At 51.5% G+C, this 16,640-nt stretch overlaps 1 protein-coding gene across 7 annotated transcripts in view; it reads right to left on the reverse strand.

The window, feature by feature from the left end:
• Window positions 1-16,640, reverse strand: part of CCBE1 (collagen and calcium binding EGF domains 1) — a 250,128-nt gene that overhangs the window by 27,025 nt on the left and 206,463 nt on the right. For all 7 annotated transcript variants that reach the window (XM_045042434.1, XM_045042432.1, XM_045042431.1 and 4 more), the window contains 2 exons: window positions 9,712-9,815; window positions 646-766 (listed from right to left, as the gene is read on the reverse strand). In XM_045042434.1, the coding sequence (XP_044898369.1) occupies window positions 646-766; window positions 9,712-9,815 (225 nt within the window). The remainder of the gene's footprint in view (window positions 1-645; window positions 767-9,711; window positions 9,816-16,640) is intronic.

The following is a 16,640-nucleotide window of genomic DNA, read 5'->3' on the forward strand; positions in this document are numbered from 1 at the left end:
GGACATGGGAGTAAACTACAAAGGGACACAAGGGAACTTTGTGGGGTGATGGAAATGATCTATGTCTTGATACAGTGATAGGGTGCTGATCAGTAAGGGCTTGATATAGGACGTATACATTTGTCACGACTCGTTGAACTGTGATTACCGGGGTACGTTTTACTGTATATAACTGTACCTCAAGGAGTTGACTTACAAAAAATATATAGATACAAAAAGAAATACAGATGTGCACGTGTTCACAAATAACAGGGGAAAGAGGAAGAACGAGGTTAAGCTTAAGATGTGGCCCTAGGGGTTCCTTACCCGATTCTATTCTTGTACGTTAACATGAGAAATAATTCTTCCTTTTGTTTCTCTGTAACTTAACATGATCTCTAAGGATCTTACCCAAGCCCAGGACAATGACCTTTTTCTCCCAGATTTCTCCCGGCTGTGAGGGTTTCTCAGGCTCGAGGACCCAATCCCCCCCCCCCCCCCCCCCCACAAGGCTTCTTATCACACTGGTGTGGGAGCTCCCTGGACTCCTGCCGGGGCCCTCACCCATGGAGTCCGATCTGTGTCCAGCCCTCATTCGTGGTAGGTTCTGGCAGGTCTTGGCTGGTGGCTCCCTCACCCTCCCTGATCCTCCCCCCCAAAACTCACCAGGAGGGCCCTGGCCCCCAGGCAGCCCAGGAGGTCCTGGAAGGTAGGCATTTGAGGCCAGCACTTTGTTGCCAGTGATGTACTTGCCCAGGTCGGCAGCACTGTTGGGGAGCAGGGCAATCTGTAAAAAGAAGACGATCCTCGGTCAGGAAGCCATGGCCCCACTGCCAGGGAGACTGTTCGCATTTGTGTGTTCACAGAGGCTGCAAATCCTTTTTGCGGTAACTCCCCTCCACGAGTTAGAGCTCCTGGATTCCCCCCGCTTTGAGTCAGAGCTCAGACGGGCTGTAGAGATCCCTTTCTAACCCAGAGGCCTTCCCGTGAAAATTACTCGTACGAGATCACTTGGCTGGTTAGTGGATAAACCTGGACAGGCTCCAGATAGCCGAGATGTGATCCTGAGACTCATTACTTGAGTCTTCAATTTGTTAATTACTTCATTTAGTACCTACCACGTGCCAGGCCCTGTGCTTGGTTCTAATGGTGACAATGGCGATTGAGAAGGGTCCCCGCTCTGAGAGACCCCTCAGCCTAGGGAGCCAGGACCGAGAAGGTGGCTTAAGGTTCACCTGCACGCTCAGGTGTTTGGGAACCAGTGGCCAACAGTGACTGTGATGGGAAAAATAGGTCCACAAAGGTTTTGGCACGCCCACCTTCGAAAGGTGGAAGCTAATTTCCACCCTCGGAGCGTGCGCTGTGCTTAGAAACTCATGTCCAATGACTAGAAAATGGCAGAAGGGATGGTGTGTAACTTCTGAGATGAGGGCATAAGATGCACCATGGCTTCCTCTACGTTTTCCCTCCTGGATTTCAGGCAGCTCATTCCAGGGGGAAGCCAGAGGGGTCACCCAGACAAATGACCTTCACGTTCCTTGAGATCAGGTAGGCTGCGTGAATCCGTGAGACCCTTGGGGAGAACTGGATGCTCTGATTCTCCATTTCCTCACATAAAAGGGAACACCACCACCCACCTTGAGAGCTGTGGGGATTGAACAGGAAATGTAGGTTAGGTGTCCACCACAGGACCTGGACCATACTAAGTGCTTGATAGATGTTAGTTCCAGTCTCTCTTTTTCAAGAAGCTAATTTTGGGGTGCCAAGTCAGGTGGAGAAAGGCTCATTTATGAGGGTCAGAGCTATTCCTTCCAGAAGACTTACTCTGGAGTCCCGTAGAAACCAGGTATTTCTGAGATTTTTCTAGAACATGTTACATTTGTCCCCATGTCCTCCCGGAGGAGGCTCTGCTTGGAAACCCCGTGCGCAGAGCACAACACAGGCCAGGAGAAGGCGCATGGCAGGGCTCATCGCTAGCCTTGGAATGCTCTAGACGCCCTACATCCATCTTTGGATCTGAGCTTTTGAGAGAGGTACCGAGCATCGCTGCATAGTCAGAGGTGGCCAGCTCTGTGCCCTGTGAGGTCCAACATCAGCACAGCGAATGAAATGAAAAATTGTACAACGTTCTTCCTCTGAGGCTTGTTATCAACCCTGAACTATGACTTCTGGGCGCACAAAACAAGGTGCTCGGCCAGTTGCTGCCTCCTGGTCTGTGTTGCCCTCTGGGCACAGGCTTTCCATGTAGGGAGAGGATTCGGATGACCTCGATCTTGGGAGTCTTTTCCCTTTCCACCTTCATGGGCAAGTCACCCTTTCTCACCTCCTATTTCCTTCCTCAGGGATTTCCACCCATTTCCAAGAGACTACAGCCCTCTCTCTGGTCAAGTTCTGATGCAGCAGAGTGAAACCCTCTCTTGGTGAGGCCACACAAACCACCCTAAGATTTCAGGGCCTGCACGTGTCTTTAATAGTAAGGAATGAGGGCGCCTGGGTGGCTCAGATGGTTAAGTATCCGACTTCAGCTCGGGTCCTGATCTCGCGGTTCACGGGTTCGAGTCCCGCCTCGGGCTCTGTGCCGACAGCTCGGAGCCTGGAGTCTGCTTCGGATTCTGTGTCTCCCTCTCTCTCCACCCCTCCCCTGCTCACGCTCTGCTTCTCTGTCTCAAAAATAAACATTCAAAAAGTCAAAAAAAAAAAAAAAAAGGAATTCACTATCAGGGGTTAGGGCACCTGGCTCAACAGTAACGGAATAAAAGATGATCATGAGATATTGAGCCCCGAAGCCTAGGCCTGCGGGGAAAGTAGGAGCTACAAAATGCATCTACTAAATCACCACTGAGAGATCAGGAGGTGGATGGTAGGCCTGGGAAAGGTTTGCTGTCCAAGATGACCTCATCTGGCTTCAGAAGGTCCTTGGTCTCCTGCACTCGTGTCCACTTCTGAGCATGGAGGCTTGGGAATACTTAGCGCGTCCGTGATGAAAGAGGACTCTGATGGGGACCCCTGGCCAAGGTCCCCTTCTCCCGCCGGAGAGCCGCTGGGTGGGGGGCTGGCTCGATCCAGTTTTAGAAACTGAGGATTCTTCTTAGTCATGGAGACGGATGTTCTTGCCCATGGAGGAATCCAGCATCAGTGAAAAGCAAACGTCCCAACATAAGGTTTTTACTTGTATCCGGTACGTCTCATGGAGAACAAATTCTTTTGGCTCCTTTGCAGGGCGACTCCCTAATACCGCATCCTAATAGCTTCTTAATAGAAGCATGTGCAATTTTTCTAAAAGGCAAGTTCACGGGAAACCCCTGGAAGGTTTCGGCTGTATCCCTGCAGCCTGGTGTGAAGAACAAGCGGAGCCAAGAGGTTCAAGGTGTTGCTCCCGCTCAGCGTCCCTCACGGCGCGGGGCAGGCTCTCCCGCGGTCAAGGTCCTGTTCTGCTTCAGTTGCCTTAGGGGACCCATGTGAATCCGGGATGCTCCCCCGTCTGGAACTTCCCCAAAGAACTCGAGGTTCTTACTGAAATCTATCCAGCTCTGGGCAGGAGGATGTTTGGAGGACAGGAAGTTCCAAGAAGCATCAACAACGTCTTTCAAAGAGTCCCCTCGATATCCTTAGCATTTCTGAGTGCATCCCAGGATGCTTGGCAGTCCCCTACCTAGTATCCACATCCTTGGGTAAGGACAGCCGTTAAGGGTCCACGAGCTAGGAGATTCCTGACCACTCACTGCCCTCCTCCATGCCTTGAGAAGACCCAGGGTTCCCTGAAAAATGCAAACAATGACCCCCGTGATCATCACTCAGAAGCCAGTGGGGCCAACCTTAAGAATTAGAATATTGTGCACTCTGAAAGTCAGTGTTTTGTTTTTTTTTTTTTTTTTTATCAGGACTCGTGATTCAAAGCCCTCACCAGGACGCTACTGGGATCTAGGGGTTTACAACGGTGCTGGTGTCACTGGGTCATGGCAAGATACCACTCCAACCTGCAAACGTGGGCCTGTCACCCTGGCGTGGAACGGGAGGGAACCAACGAGCGAGGGGAATTTAGAAGCAAATCTACCGTAACTAGGGAACAGCCAACACTGGCAGCTGAAGGCTGGTGCAATGTTATTATCTGCTTCCGAGAGGAAAACTGAAACGTGGATCACATCTGTGGGCTTTGGCATTAGGCAGAGTTAGGTCTCGGTCTCAGCCCTGCTACTATTTTTCCCCGGGGGATCTCCCCATCTACCAAATGAAGATTGTTAACATCCACCTGAAAGGCCTGCTGGGCACGCGAAGGGGACGATGTCTGGCTGTGTGACTTTGGGTGAGTCCTTTCTCCCTTCCACGTTCGCACCTTCACGCCCACAAATCGAGAGGCCTGGGCCAGATGATCACACCTTTGGATTTACAGTGTTGTAAGCAAGCCTGGAGGACGAGATCTGTACGTCCAGCTCTCTCTGCTCCCTTGTAGAAGTTGTGAGTTGATCCAATAAATGTCAACCTCCGCTTCCTGGCTGATCTCCGGCTGGGTAATTACATTCTGGCTCCCTCAGTTCCCCTCCACGTCCGCAGGATGAGTGGTAAAGTAAGGGTGCTAGAGTTTTGGAGGCAGATGTCCAGGGTCCCTGGTGTGACTTGCTGCAAAAACACAGCGGAGGACTGGCTTGTGGGATGCAGGTATGTGTGAAGGTCATGGTAATGACAGAGGAGTGTACATGTCTCCTAGATTCCAACCAACGGAATCGTGAATATCGTTATCTTGTATTAGCCTTTGTGATAAGGTATCTACACTTCATAGATGCTGTCTGTGCAGCACTTCGTGAGGATATACAATTAATATTGTTTACTTGGTAACCATTTATAAAGCTCTGAGTGCAAATGCCATTTTAAGTCCTTTATAAATGTTAACTTATTTGATCATCGTGAAAACAGAAACATTGTTGTCCCTTTTTAACAAATTTTTTAATGTTTTTATTTTGGGGAGAGAGAGAGAGAGAAAGCACGAGTGGGGGAGGGCAGAGAGAGAGACACACACACAATCTGAAGCAGGCTCCAGGGTCTGAGCCGTCAGCACAGAGCCTGACGCGGGGCTCAAACTCACAAACTGTGAGATCGTGACCCGAACCAAAGTCAGATGCTTAACCGACTGAACCACCCAAGTGCCCCTGCTGTCCCCTTTTAATAGAAGTGAGGCACAGAGACGTTAGGTAACTTACCTAGGGTCACACATCCGGCATGTAGCAGGGCTAGGATTTAACTTAGCCAACGTGGTTCTGGAATCTGTGCTCCTAACCACTACACCAAGCCGCCTCTCTCAATATTACCAGTGATATTCTGCAAAGCAATCTACAGTCACTTTAGTATGGATTAGTCTTCTCAATATCCTGAGAAGACCCATTTTGCAGAGCAACTAGGTCAAGGTAGCAGAGGAAGTCACAACTGACCGAGAAGCCAGTTAGTCCCCCAGCACCAAGGGCAGCGCTAGGATGAGCACACGCAGACCTCGGGCTGCAAATGTGCGCACGCCTCTGAAACCGCACGGACCTGTAACTTCTGAGGCTCTGACCGGCTGCCCCCCTCCGCCTGGCAACTGGGGTTTGACCTGTGCCACTGGCTTGATTGCCCAGAGGAAACACTTTACAGAGGCAGGATTTCATTCCACGCCGTCTCGTATTTCCTCACTTCCCAGCCCACCCTAGGGCACAGCAGGTGCTCACCAACCCTTCCTGAGCTCACGATTCACGTTTTTCTCAACTGCCCTGCCGCAGCGTGGATCTCCAATCAAATAGTCCCTGCAGCAGGAACACAAGGGGCTTCTAAAAACCCGACTCCTTGCTGCGGATTTTCCCTCAGAGCTCTGACGGGCCTGGCACCCCCTCCACGAGTTAAATGATGGATATTTTACTTCATCCCTACTCTCCCTTTTTTTAGCCAAAATCAGCTTTTTCCTTTTTCTCCCAAACCGAAGAAGAAATGAGGAAGCTGGGGGCACTGGTGTCTGCACACAATTTGGAAAACCTCTTAAGGGGAAAATAAAAGCACAGAATCTGGAAAACCCACGAATCTGTATCTTAGCAAGTTATTATAAGGCAAGCACCTTTTTCTTTATAAATTTTTTTTTAACGTTTATTTATTTTTGAGACAGAGAGAGACAGAGCATGAACGGGGGAGGGGCAGAGAGAGAGGGAGACACAGAATCGGAAGCAGGCTCCAGGCTTCGAGCCATCAGCCCAGAGCCTGACGCGGGGCTCGAACTCCCGGACCGCGAGATCGTGACCTGGCTGAAGTCGGACGCTTAACCGACTGCGCCACCCAGGCGCCCCTCTGATGGGTAAATTGTAAAGAAAAGAAAGAGGTGGGGCGACGACCTGAAGGTTAAAAGAAACCGAAAAGACGTGTCATTTTGGTAAAATGAACAAGACTAAACCGTAGCAGGTGGACATGCGTGGGTAGGCGAGAGGTTATTTTTAAGACACAGGAAGTGATTACGATAAGGAATAGCGGTTACTTGGGGCGGAGGGGAATGAAACTGATTGGGTCGGAGCACATGAAGGGTGACTTCTGGTGACTGGCCAAGTTCTGTTTTTTTGACTTAGGGTTTCATTAAAAAGGTGCTTGCCTTGGGGCGCCTGGGTGGCGCAGTCGGTTAAGCGTCCGACTTCAGCCAGGTCACGATCTCGCGGTCCGGGAGTTCGAGCCCCGCGTCAGGCTCTGGGCTGATGGCTCGGAGCCTGGAACCTGTTTCCGATTCTGTGTCTCCCTCTCTCTCTGCCCCTCCCCCGTTCATGCTCTGTCTCTCTCTGTCCCACAAATAAATAAACGTTGAAAAAAAAAACAATTTACCCATCAGAGAACCCAGGGCACTCCCCCTGGCGAGTCTCTGCAGCTGGGGTTTGGCTGACTACACCCACGGGGCAGTTCGGCACGTCTGCATCCTATTTTCTACCGTGGCGTTGACACCCCGTACCTACCTCCCGGCCAGCTGATTTGGGGAGAGGTCCTACGCTCTTTCTGAAAGAACACGCGGCATCGGGAGTAGTGAGATGAAGTGAAAACCAACCGACGATCCCGCCACCGGTGCAGGAGCAGGAGTCTGGCCTGCCTCTCGGGCAGTGACTTCACCTATCTGCGGTTAGCCGCATCTTTCTTGCACAGGCACAAATGGCGCCCTGGATGGAAGACTGCCTTGGAAACTGCAGGATGCAGCCCCTTCCAACAGGCGCCTTTTAAAAGGAGTTGCTCCTCTGACGTTCTTTGAATGTCGGCGTTGGCTTCGACTTGTCACAATGTGTGTGTGGAGTTCAGCATGAGATGGATCAACTGCAGTCCAACCAACTGCACGTGAGTTACCGGAGCGCTAAGTGTGCGTGAGTTCCTGGAGTACTAAGTGCGTGAGAGTTACCACGTGAGTTCCTGGAGTACTAAGTGCGTGAGAGTTACCACGTGAGTTCCTGGAGTACTAAGTGAGTGAGAGTTACCACGTGAGTTACTGGAGTACTAAGTGAGTGAGAATCACCACATGAGTTCCTAGAGTACTAAGTGCACAAGAGTTCCTGGAGTACTAAGTGCAGGAGAGTTACTGGGGTACTAAGTGTGTGAGACTTACTACATGAGTTCCTGGAGTACTAAGTGCCTGAGACTTACCACGTGAGTTACTGGAGTATTAAGTGTGTGAGAGTTACCATGTGAGTTCCTGGAGTACTAAGTGCACAAGAGTTCCTGGAGTACTAAGTGCAAGAGAGTTACTGGGGTACTAAGTGTGTGAGAGTTACCACATGAGTTACTGGAGTACTAAGTGAGTGAGAATCACCACATGAGTTCCTAGAGTACTAGGTGCACAAGAGTTCCTGGAGTACTAAGTGCAAGAGAGTTACTGGAGTACTAAGTGCATGAGAGCTACCATGTGAGTTCCTAGAGTACTAAGTGCATGAGAGTTACCACGTGAGTTACTAGAGTACTAGGTGCACAAGAGTTCCTGGAGTACTAAGTGCGTGAGTTACTACACGAGTTCCTGGAGTACTAAGTGCATGAGAGTTATCACATGAGTTCCTGGAGTACTAAGTGCAAGAGAGTTACTGGGGTACTAAGTGCATGAGTTACTACACGAGTTCCTGGAGTACTAAGTGCGTGAGAGTTACCACACGAGTTCCTGGAGTACTAAGTGCGTGAGAGTTACCACGTGAGTTACCAGAGCACTGAGTGCGTGAGAGTTGCCACATGAGAGTCCCTGGAGTACTAAGTGCATGCAAATTATTGCATGAGTTACTGGACTACTAAGTGTATGAGTTACCACGAGTTACTGGCGTACTAAGTATTTGAGAGCTAACCTGTGAGTTATCAGAATACTAAGTGCATGCGAGTTACTGGAGTATTAAGTGTGTGAGAGGTACCATGTGAGTTACCAAAGCACTAGGAAGTACTTGCTATTGGATTTGTATGAGCTCTACAACAAGGTCTTTAAAGGTGGTGGGTATCGTGACACAAAATTTTCAACTGTTTAGATATTTCTTTCACAGAACGTACATTTCATGAAAGCCACGGAGCCTGAGGGAAAGCCGGATATTGATTTAGCAACTGCGTTTCTGAACAACTTGGGAGATTTAGTCGCGCACTGTTCTCAAGATCGTCCAGGCTGGAAAACAAATTTCCCTATGGTTCTTGGATTTTTTAACTACCCGGGACAGGAAGTGGAGTGTAGCTTTAGGTCTTGAGATGCTGAGCAACTCCTCCCCGCAAGCCCAGTCCTCTGTGCAACACAAAGTTTCTTCCGTGAGCCCTTTTTTGGATTTGCTCGGTAAATATTAACATCAATCCAGGTTTACCCTGAGGATGTGTGGGGGATGCATTTCTATCTCTGTGTTTACGTTGCTACGCTTACAAAGTGTTCTGCTGGTTCTCCCTATTGGGTCAGAGGCCACTTGGGATCGTGATTACAGGATATGTAAACAGATCCTCGTCTGTTTCAGCAGCATTAGAGCGATTTCTGAGCCGCTGACAAGTTGGAGAAATCGACCGACCTCAGATGTAATAAATAGCATTGATCTGGGTCCAGGACAGTTGTTCGAGAAATCAGGTCACTAGATCCATCACGGGGCCATTACTCACAGCATAACAACGTTACTAGAAACCTGATATTCTCTGAGGCACGTGTGGCAGCCTTTTGCAAAATGACTCAATCCTCATTCTTGTTGACACGAGGCACCCAAACAGCTATTTTCCAAGGTGACGCAGCCCAGACAAAGCACGGGCCATAGCTTTTAAATGTGAAAAAATAAAGCTGCTACAGAAATTCGTCGTCAGCTCGTGGAAGTTTCTAGACAGAACGTTCTCTATCGTAAAACGTAGTCGACACGTTAGACAGAGTAAAGCTGGGCGAGTCTGTCCCAGGACCATGTGTCTGGACGTGGTCCGTCTGACCCAAAGCTGCAACAATCCTAGCTCTTCCTGCCTACGTCTTCGCCACGTGCCCCTTCCTCGCGGCCTGCTGTACCGGTCACCTCATCAATCCCTTCCTTGCCTTTGGGAAGGGATTGATGTCCTGTCGCGTCCTGTCGCCCTCTAGCTGTCAGCCCTGAGGGTGGGCGGGCAAAGCTAAGCCCAAGTTCAAACCTAGCTGGCACCAGCCTCAGCGAATGCTCAAGGCAGTTGGGGGGGGCGACACCTTATTTGCTTACTGTTTCTAAACATTCTTCGTCTTCACCTGCCCGGAGTCCTCCTCTTATGCGGCTGCTTCTACCGTTAACAGGCACGTACCTTCTCCTTCAGCTGCAGCACCGTCTGCTTCATCTGGTGAAACTCAGTGCACGTAGCACAGCAGGTTTTGGCCTCCACCGCGTTCTCAGACTTCTCGTCGTGCCCTGTGGGAGGAGGCGGGCTCAGGTCGGCTCGGGAGGCTGGAGGACACCCAGACCCAGAGAGACGGCCTCGCAAAGGGCAGTCCCAGGGGGATCGGCTGGCAGCGGGGGCGTGCGAGGGAGAGAGGCTGGCGATTTTACAGCGCTCAGGTCACTGACCGCGCATTCGGGTCAGGGGAGAGACAGAGACACCCCTCCGCCCCGCCCCCCCCCCAAAAAAAAACCCCTCTGGATTCAGCCCTTCTCATTCAGGCAGCCCAGCATCTGCCTCTTTCACGCGTGAACGTGGGAACCACGGCCCTTTTATCAGTGCCTTTCAGGAGGTGGGATCTGCCAACGTGACATGAGTCACATTCCCACCCCATCCAAGGGCCAACATTTCACCCGCTGTAAGTTATCCTCCAAGCTCAGGCAATGGGACTCTCGTGCAGGGCTCACAAAACTGGTCTCTGACAACCCTGACAGTCCAGCTGTTTGAACTGGGCACAGGCCAGGTGCGCGCGCGTGTCAGTCACAGATCAGGGCTGAGCACCCACCCCAGGGAGATGTGAGGCCAGGATGGAAAACGTGCCAGGTGCTCTGGACACACGTGCCTGGGGTAAAATGGGACAGGCACCGGGGAAGGCAGTCTGGCTGTCCACTGGAAGGGTCCCAGTGCTGTCTCATAGAGCATTAGCAGCTCCAAGAGCTCTTTGTGAAATTGTATTTGGGAAAGAAAGAATGGGTGACTTGAACAGTGACGTGGTCAACCATTCACCCTCAAATTCACCCAACTCTCAGCTTACGGGCATTGAAATGGGCTGCACAAGCCTGCGTGGTGGGGGGGGGGGGGGGGGAGACTGGCTACCAGAGGTCATCTCGCTGAGATGAGTGGGTGCAGACCACCAAGCTGTGTGTGAAAGGTGTCTGTGGGACGAGAGGCTGTGTGAATATGTCGTTGGGGTCGGGTAGGGCACTTTGACACCCAGGGACAGGCAAACGTGCCGAGCTCAGAAAGCCTTTGGGGTTGGGCTGGGGGTGCAGAGAACCACCATGGCGATCTAGAACGCAGCTGGGGTCCCTCTAAGTCCCTTCTCGTCCTTCTAGGCTCGTGTACTTTTATTATTCCCCTCTTCTGGGAAGCCCTCTTTGCTGCCTCCGTTCACGGAGACCCATCAGCTATCAAGACCCAGTTCAGATGTTCCATGAAGCCTGTCCTCCCTCTCTACAGAGATACCACAGTCCTGAGGTCAGGCAGCATGTTCTAGACTTCTCTGCAGAGTGGTTCCCAGCACCAGAGTGTAAGCCACCTGAGGACTGGAATTGCCCATAGCTCACACAGTGGCTGCTCAAAAAATATTTGTGGGGGCGCCTGGGTGGCGCAGTCGGTTAAGCGTCCGACTTCAGCCAGGTCACGATCTCGCGGTCCGGGAGTTCGAGCCCCGCGTCCGGCTCTGGGCTGATGGCTCGGAGCCTGGAGCCTGCTTCCGATTCTGTGTCTCCCTCTCTCTCTGCCCCTCCCCCGTTCATGCTCTGTCTCTCTCTGTCCCAAAAATAAATAAACGTTAAAAAAAAAATTAAAAAAAAAATTTGTGAAATAGCGTGCCATAGGCTGAACTGTTTTTCTGCCAAACTTCGTATGTTGAAGCCCTGATCCCCAGTGCCTCAGAATGTGACCTTATTCAGAAACAGGGTCATTGCTGACGTAATTAGTTAGGATGACATCATATGGTCACAGGCCGGGCCTGGAATCAATGTGACTGGTATTTTTTTAAGTTTATTTTTGAGAGAGAGAGAGAGGGGCAGACAGACAGATGCTGGTATTCTTATAAAAAGGACGACTCAGGACATCGAGGCACACCCGGGGGCAGCACCACGTGAAGGTGAAGGCAGAGATCAGGTAGGTTCAGCAGGAGCCAAGGAATGCCAACGACCGCGGGCAAACCCCAGAAGCGAGGAGAGGGGCACGGGGCAGGGAAACAGCCCCGCCGACACCTTGATCCCAGACTGGTAGCCTGCAGAACAGACATCATACATCTCTGCCCTTTAAGCCACCTAGTTGGTGGCTCTGTATGGCAAACCTGGGAAACAGATGGCCGCCCTGGGTGTCAGGAGAGCCCCACGCTCACACGAACCTTGCTCACCAAGCCCAGCGGCTTTCTCCAACGGGGTCAGTCCCCTGCTCGGTGATCTACGTGGTGGCGGGCGTTTCTGCTCTTTGGGAGGTGGGGTGGGCCTTGGGGTGGGGGGCAACATGGCAACTAGCACAGGCAGCATAGCCGGGGGAGGCTCGGAGCTCACCCGTCACCCCCCCTAGGTCCCTGCCCCTCACAGAAGCCTGAGGCTTGGAGCGCCCCTGCTTGGAACACACTTCTCAAGCCAGCGAAGCAGTGCTCAGTCTCTAAGTTACCAAAAGCAGCAGGGCCGACCTCTAGCTTAGGTTTTGAAAGACTGGGAAATGCACGTGAATCCACAGGAACGTGGCAGTCTTTTTTAATGTCATTTTTTTAATGTTTATTTTTGAGAGAGGGTGCCTGGGGGGGGGAGGGGCAGAGGGAGGGGGACAGGTGATCCGAAGCGGGCTTGGCACGGACAGCAGGGAGCCCGATGTGGGGGCTCGAATTCATCACCCGCAAGATCGTGACCTGAGCCGAAGTCGGCCACTCAACCGACTGAGCCACCCAGGTGCCCCTGGCAGTCTCTTTTTAAATCCACCTACGTGTATGTGATGTAATGGGGCCACCTCGTCAATTCCCATGTCCCATGCTAACCGTCCCCACCCGCACGGCCAGTTCGTACGCTTGGGGAATGATGTGGACCCACATTAGAGCTGTGTAATAAGTGAGTTAGGAGGAGGACAGAGGTCTTTGCTTGGAGGTGGCAAAATGGAATGGTTAAGAGCAAGGCCTCCACGGCGCTACTGTCCTGGCTCCACAGCCCAGCTCTGTCGAGGAGTAGCTGAGGAATCCTGGGCAAGTCATCCGGCCTCGGTGAGCCCCAGTTTCCTGAACCACAGCATTGGAAGGATACTACGGTGGTGAGCGAGGGGAGGTCTGTGGACGAGCTGGCACAGAAACTGTAAGAAACAGGAGAGGGTGCCTGGCTCAGTCTTCGGACCCCTCCAGCCCTTTGCTTGAAGGATCCTTGAAGGACAGAAATTAACGCAAACAGGACGAGGGAAAACCGACATCCGGTGACTTTCTGGAAGCCATCTCGCAAGTCCGCTGACGTAGGCTACTGGAATTGAGGTATCCCGAATCGGAGCCCAAGGCCTTTTCTACAAATCAGGCAATTTCCTCTGGGCTCTTTAGCCACGTTTAATGTACCCATTTACAGTCCTACTTGCTTGCAGAACTTGAACTCATGTGAGGACAGCCAGTTACTGAGATCAGTCTTCAGCATAAAAGAGCGACACAAGGGCATTTCCACGCAAGAGAGCACTTGGTGGTGAAGGCCTGAAGCCTGACCAGCTCTGGGCGTGCTGATGGCCGAGAAGGGTGGACCCCGGCATAAAGAGATGACCCCAGCTGCAGGTTTATTAGGTCTGTTAGTACGGAAGGACGGCTGGAGGACATCCTCTCTGCCTACCTAGCATCCATCCATTCCAGCCCTTCTACTGGTCAATTCATACAGTCCCATCCCTGCTTCCCATCCATTTCTCTCTCCCATCCACCTGTCTGTTCATCCATCCATTTATCCATCCCTCCCCTCTCTCCCTCTTATCCACTTCCGGAGCATCTGCTACTCGCCAGGCCGTGTGACGCCGTGAGGATGCAAAGCAATCGAAGATGCCCAGTTAACAATTTGTGATCCGCCTCTGTAAGGAACCAGCCCTGCTGGAGAGCCAGGCCGCCGCGAACAAGAGTTAGAAGCCCGTCTTTCCATTTCTGCTTCCATATACTCGGCTGAATTTTCCAAGTGCCGGTGTGATGAAGGCGACTTGGTATTTTCACAAGAAGAGTAAGCCTCCCTACCAGGTTCTAGACTCTATTTAGATCACAGAGTGTTAGAAGCGATGTATCTTTGGTTCGATCTTTCCTTTCCAGATAAGGAAGCGTAACTTGCTTCAGGTCTCCCTGTGTACACAGGCTGGGGACTTGCAGGTTCCGAATGTGGCATCGGGGGATGCGGTGAGCCTGGTGTTGGGAGTTGCGTTTAGAACATCCGAGAGCTCTCTGCCAGGAGGAGCCCAGGACAGTGGTCGTCGTGTGACTGCTGGGCCAGCAGCAGCATGTAACCTGCTCTCAGAAATCCGCAATCCTGGGAGCGGGTCCTAGTGCATAGCTCCACCAGAGTCCTCCGAGGGACCCTGAAGCACTTGCCTGTTCAACCATCACCACTCCTGGGGATAAGCTCTGCTGAGGGACTTTCACCTGGAAAACGCCTGGTCTGTTCTCTGTCCCTTTGTGTAATTATCAGAACACAGACCTCAAGACGGACTGTGTCCAAAGGATTTGTCAATCTTCTACAGACAGGGACTGACACAGTAGCAAGGAACCCAGGCTCTGGTGGAGGCAGATGATCAGAATTTGGATCCCGATGCTGCCACTTAGTACCCAGTGGGTTGGTGGCCACAGCTTCCGGGCACATTCCTCAAATAATAAAATGACAAAAGCCTCGATCACCTCGGTTGCTTTGGCATCAATGAAGTGACACCTGTAAGTTCCTAGAACAGGGCCCAGTACAGGGCAAGTGCTCCATAAATGTTATTATCGGTAGGAAGTTCCTTACAAAATAACAGTTCCTTACATCACCCTTTGGAAGGAGCTCTCAGATGGTCTGAAGATAAATTAATTCCGTGTGTAGGCCCGGAGCATGCAGTCTGTTCTGAATTGGGGCTCATCTGTCCCGCAATTTGTCAAATGTGGAGCTAAAACCATCCTGTGCGTGCGTTAACGATTCATTTAGAAGTCTGCGTAGACCTCTTCGATTCTGCATGTTTTCAGACCTCTCAATTCACGCTCTGGTCACCGAACATTCCCAACTGTGAGCAGCCCCTGTTAAGGGAGGGGTTACTTAACATTTTGCTCCTACCAGTTCAGATTCTAAAGGTGCATTATTATTGATTAGCCACATGGGGGCATGTAGCTCTAATTTTTACTACTGTCGGCGATACACATCGTAAGCAGTAGAAAGAAGAAGATCTCAAGAAACTCAAGGGAAACTAGAGAATGTTCCCAGTATGTCTCATGTGGGCAATGTCACAAGCCAACGGAGGTTTGTTTTGAAAAGCTGATGGTGCAGATTTGGGCCCTGGGCAGCCGGTCTCCACCCTGCTGGCAGGTGATAACCACCTGGGGGAGGGGGAGGGGTTAAAAAAAATACCACTGTGTTGCACCCCACCCATCTGGGGGTTGCAGCAAGGGAACAGGATCGGCAATGTTTAAAGCTCCCCGGGTGGAACCACTGATCTATGGATTAGTGGAGCTTGAAAGTTACATGAAACACCTGGCCGTCCCTGACACTTTGAACTGTAATAAGGGACGCCGGGGGTCCCGCAGTCAGTCTATCAGAAAGTAAACACAAGTGGAAAAACAGAGCAGTAAGCTAATTACCACGGAGCCACTGTGTCCTTAAATTTGTCTCCCCATCGGTGCTACACAGACTCCCTGGAGTGTCTGAACCGGCCCGCCATTCTTGTCTGGTAGCCAGACGGCTTGTGTCACCGTGCCTGTGTGTACACGGCCACCCTTCAACCGGCAGGGGCAGTTTCGAGGCCGCCCCTTCTGCTCTCCACACGCTTTTCTAAGAGTGAGCTGAGGCTGTGTTTGACTTTTAAATTCCTCCGGCTATAACATCACAGACATGGGACGAGGTGAAGGAAAAAAAAAGGGGGGGGGATGGGGAAAGGAGATTTTTAGATCACATGTGTTTATACCCAATGATCATTATCTCTTCATGAAAAAAACTTAACCATGATGAAATATTCGTTTTGTGAATTAGTCCACAGCAGATGAAGCTGCTTAGACTGGCTGTGCTGTCCCAGACGCAGGGCTCATCCGGCTAACTTTCCCCGTCGCTGGGCCAAATATCTGGATGTTCGTTATTCATCTTTTAGATACTGTAAGGAAAGTTCTCGGTTGAGGTGTCGAAGCTGGCCACGCCGCTGAGCTTTGGCACTCGCACAGATGGAGGGCAAAGCGGTGAGGACTGAAGGGCTCACCGGGCCGGTCGGGCTCCGATTACTTATGCTGCATCGCAGCAAGTTATGGAAAAGGTGAGGGAGGGCAAGAGGGGCTTCGGGGCTCACCCAGTCCCACTCTCTTGTCTTCCTACACAGCAGGAAGCCGAGGCCCGGGGCCTGCCCCGCGACACTCCGCGGTTGATACTGAAGCAGCTCCGGGCCAGCTCTCCCGGCTTCCAAGCCAAGGAACTTTCCACGGCATCGCGGTTGTCAAAGAGACACAACCGGGGCGCTTGTTTTCGCTGCCAGGGCCAGCAGGGCCCCACCTTCTCCGTGGCCCGTCACTCGGGTTAGGACCCTAACAGTCAGGGCACACGACACGCCTGTCCTCTCTCACAGTTTTCATTATGAGAGTTCTTCCTCTCCGTCCCTACCCTCCTGACGTTCTCGGTTACTGCCGTTGGAATGTTTTTCTTAGTAAAATACGAAAACCAAATGCTAGTCCCGTGTTGCGTGTGTGGTGAATCCAACAGGCACCGGTGACTGCAAATTAAACCCTGAGAAATTCTTTTCTAATGCGGCAGCCCGCGGCAGGGGACTGTGATTCAACAGACAGTGAGGTTGAAGCTTTGGTATTTTGTGTGTGTGTGTGTGTGTGTGTGTGTGTGTGTGTGTGTGTGTGTGTGTGTTTGTTTTTAAAGTATTGGTAGCTGTTATATCTGGAG

The sequence above is a fragment of the Felis catus genome, chromosome D3 (assembly GCF_018350175.1).
Source record: "Felis catus isolate Fca126 chromosome D3, F.catus_Fca126_mat1.0, whole genome shotgun sequence".
In the NCBI taxonomy this organism is placed as follows: Eukaryota; Metazoa; Chordata; class Mammalia; order Carnivora; family Felidae; genus Felis; species Felis catus.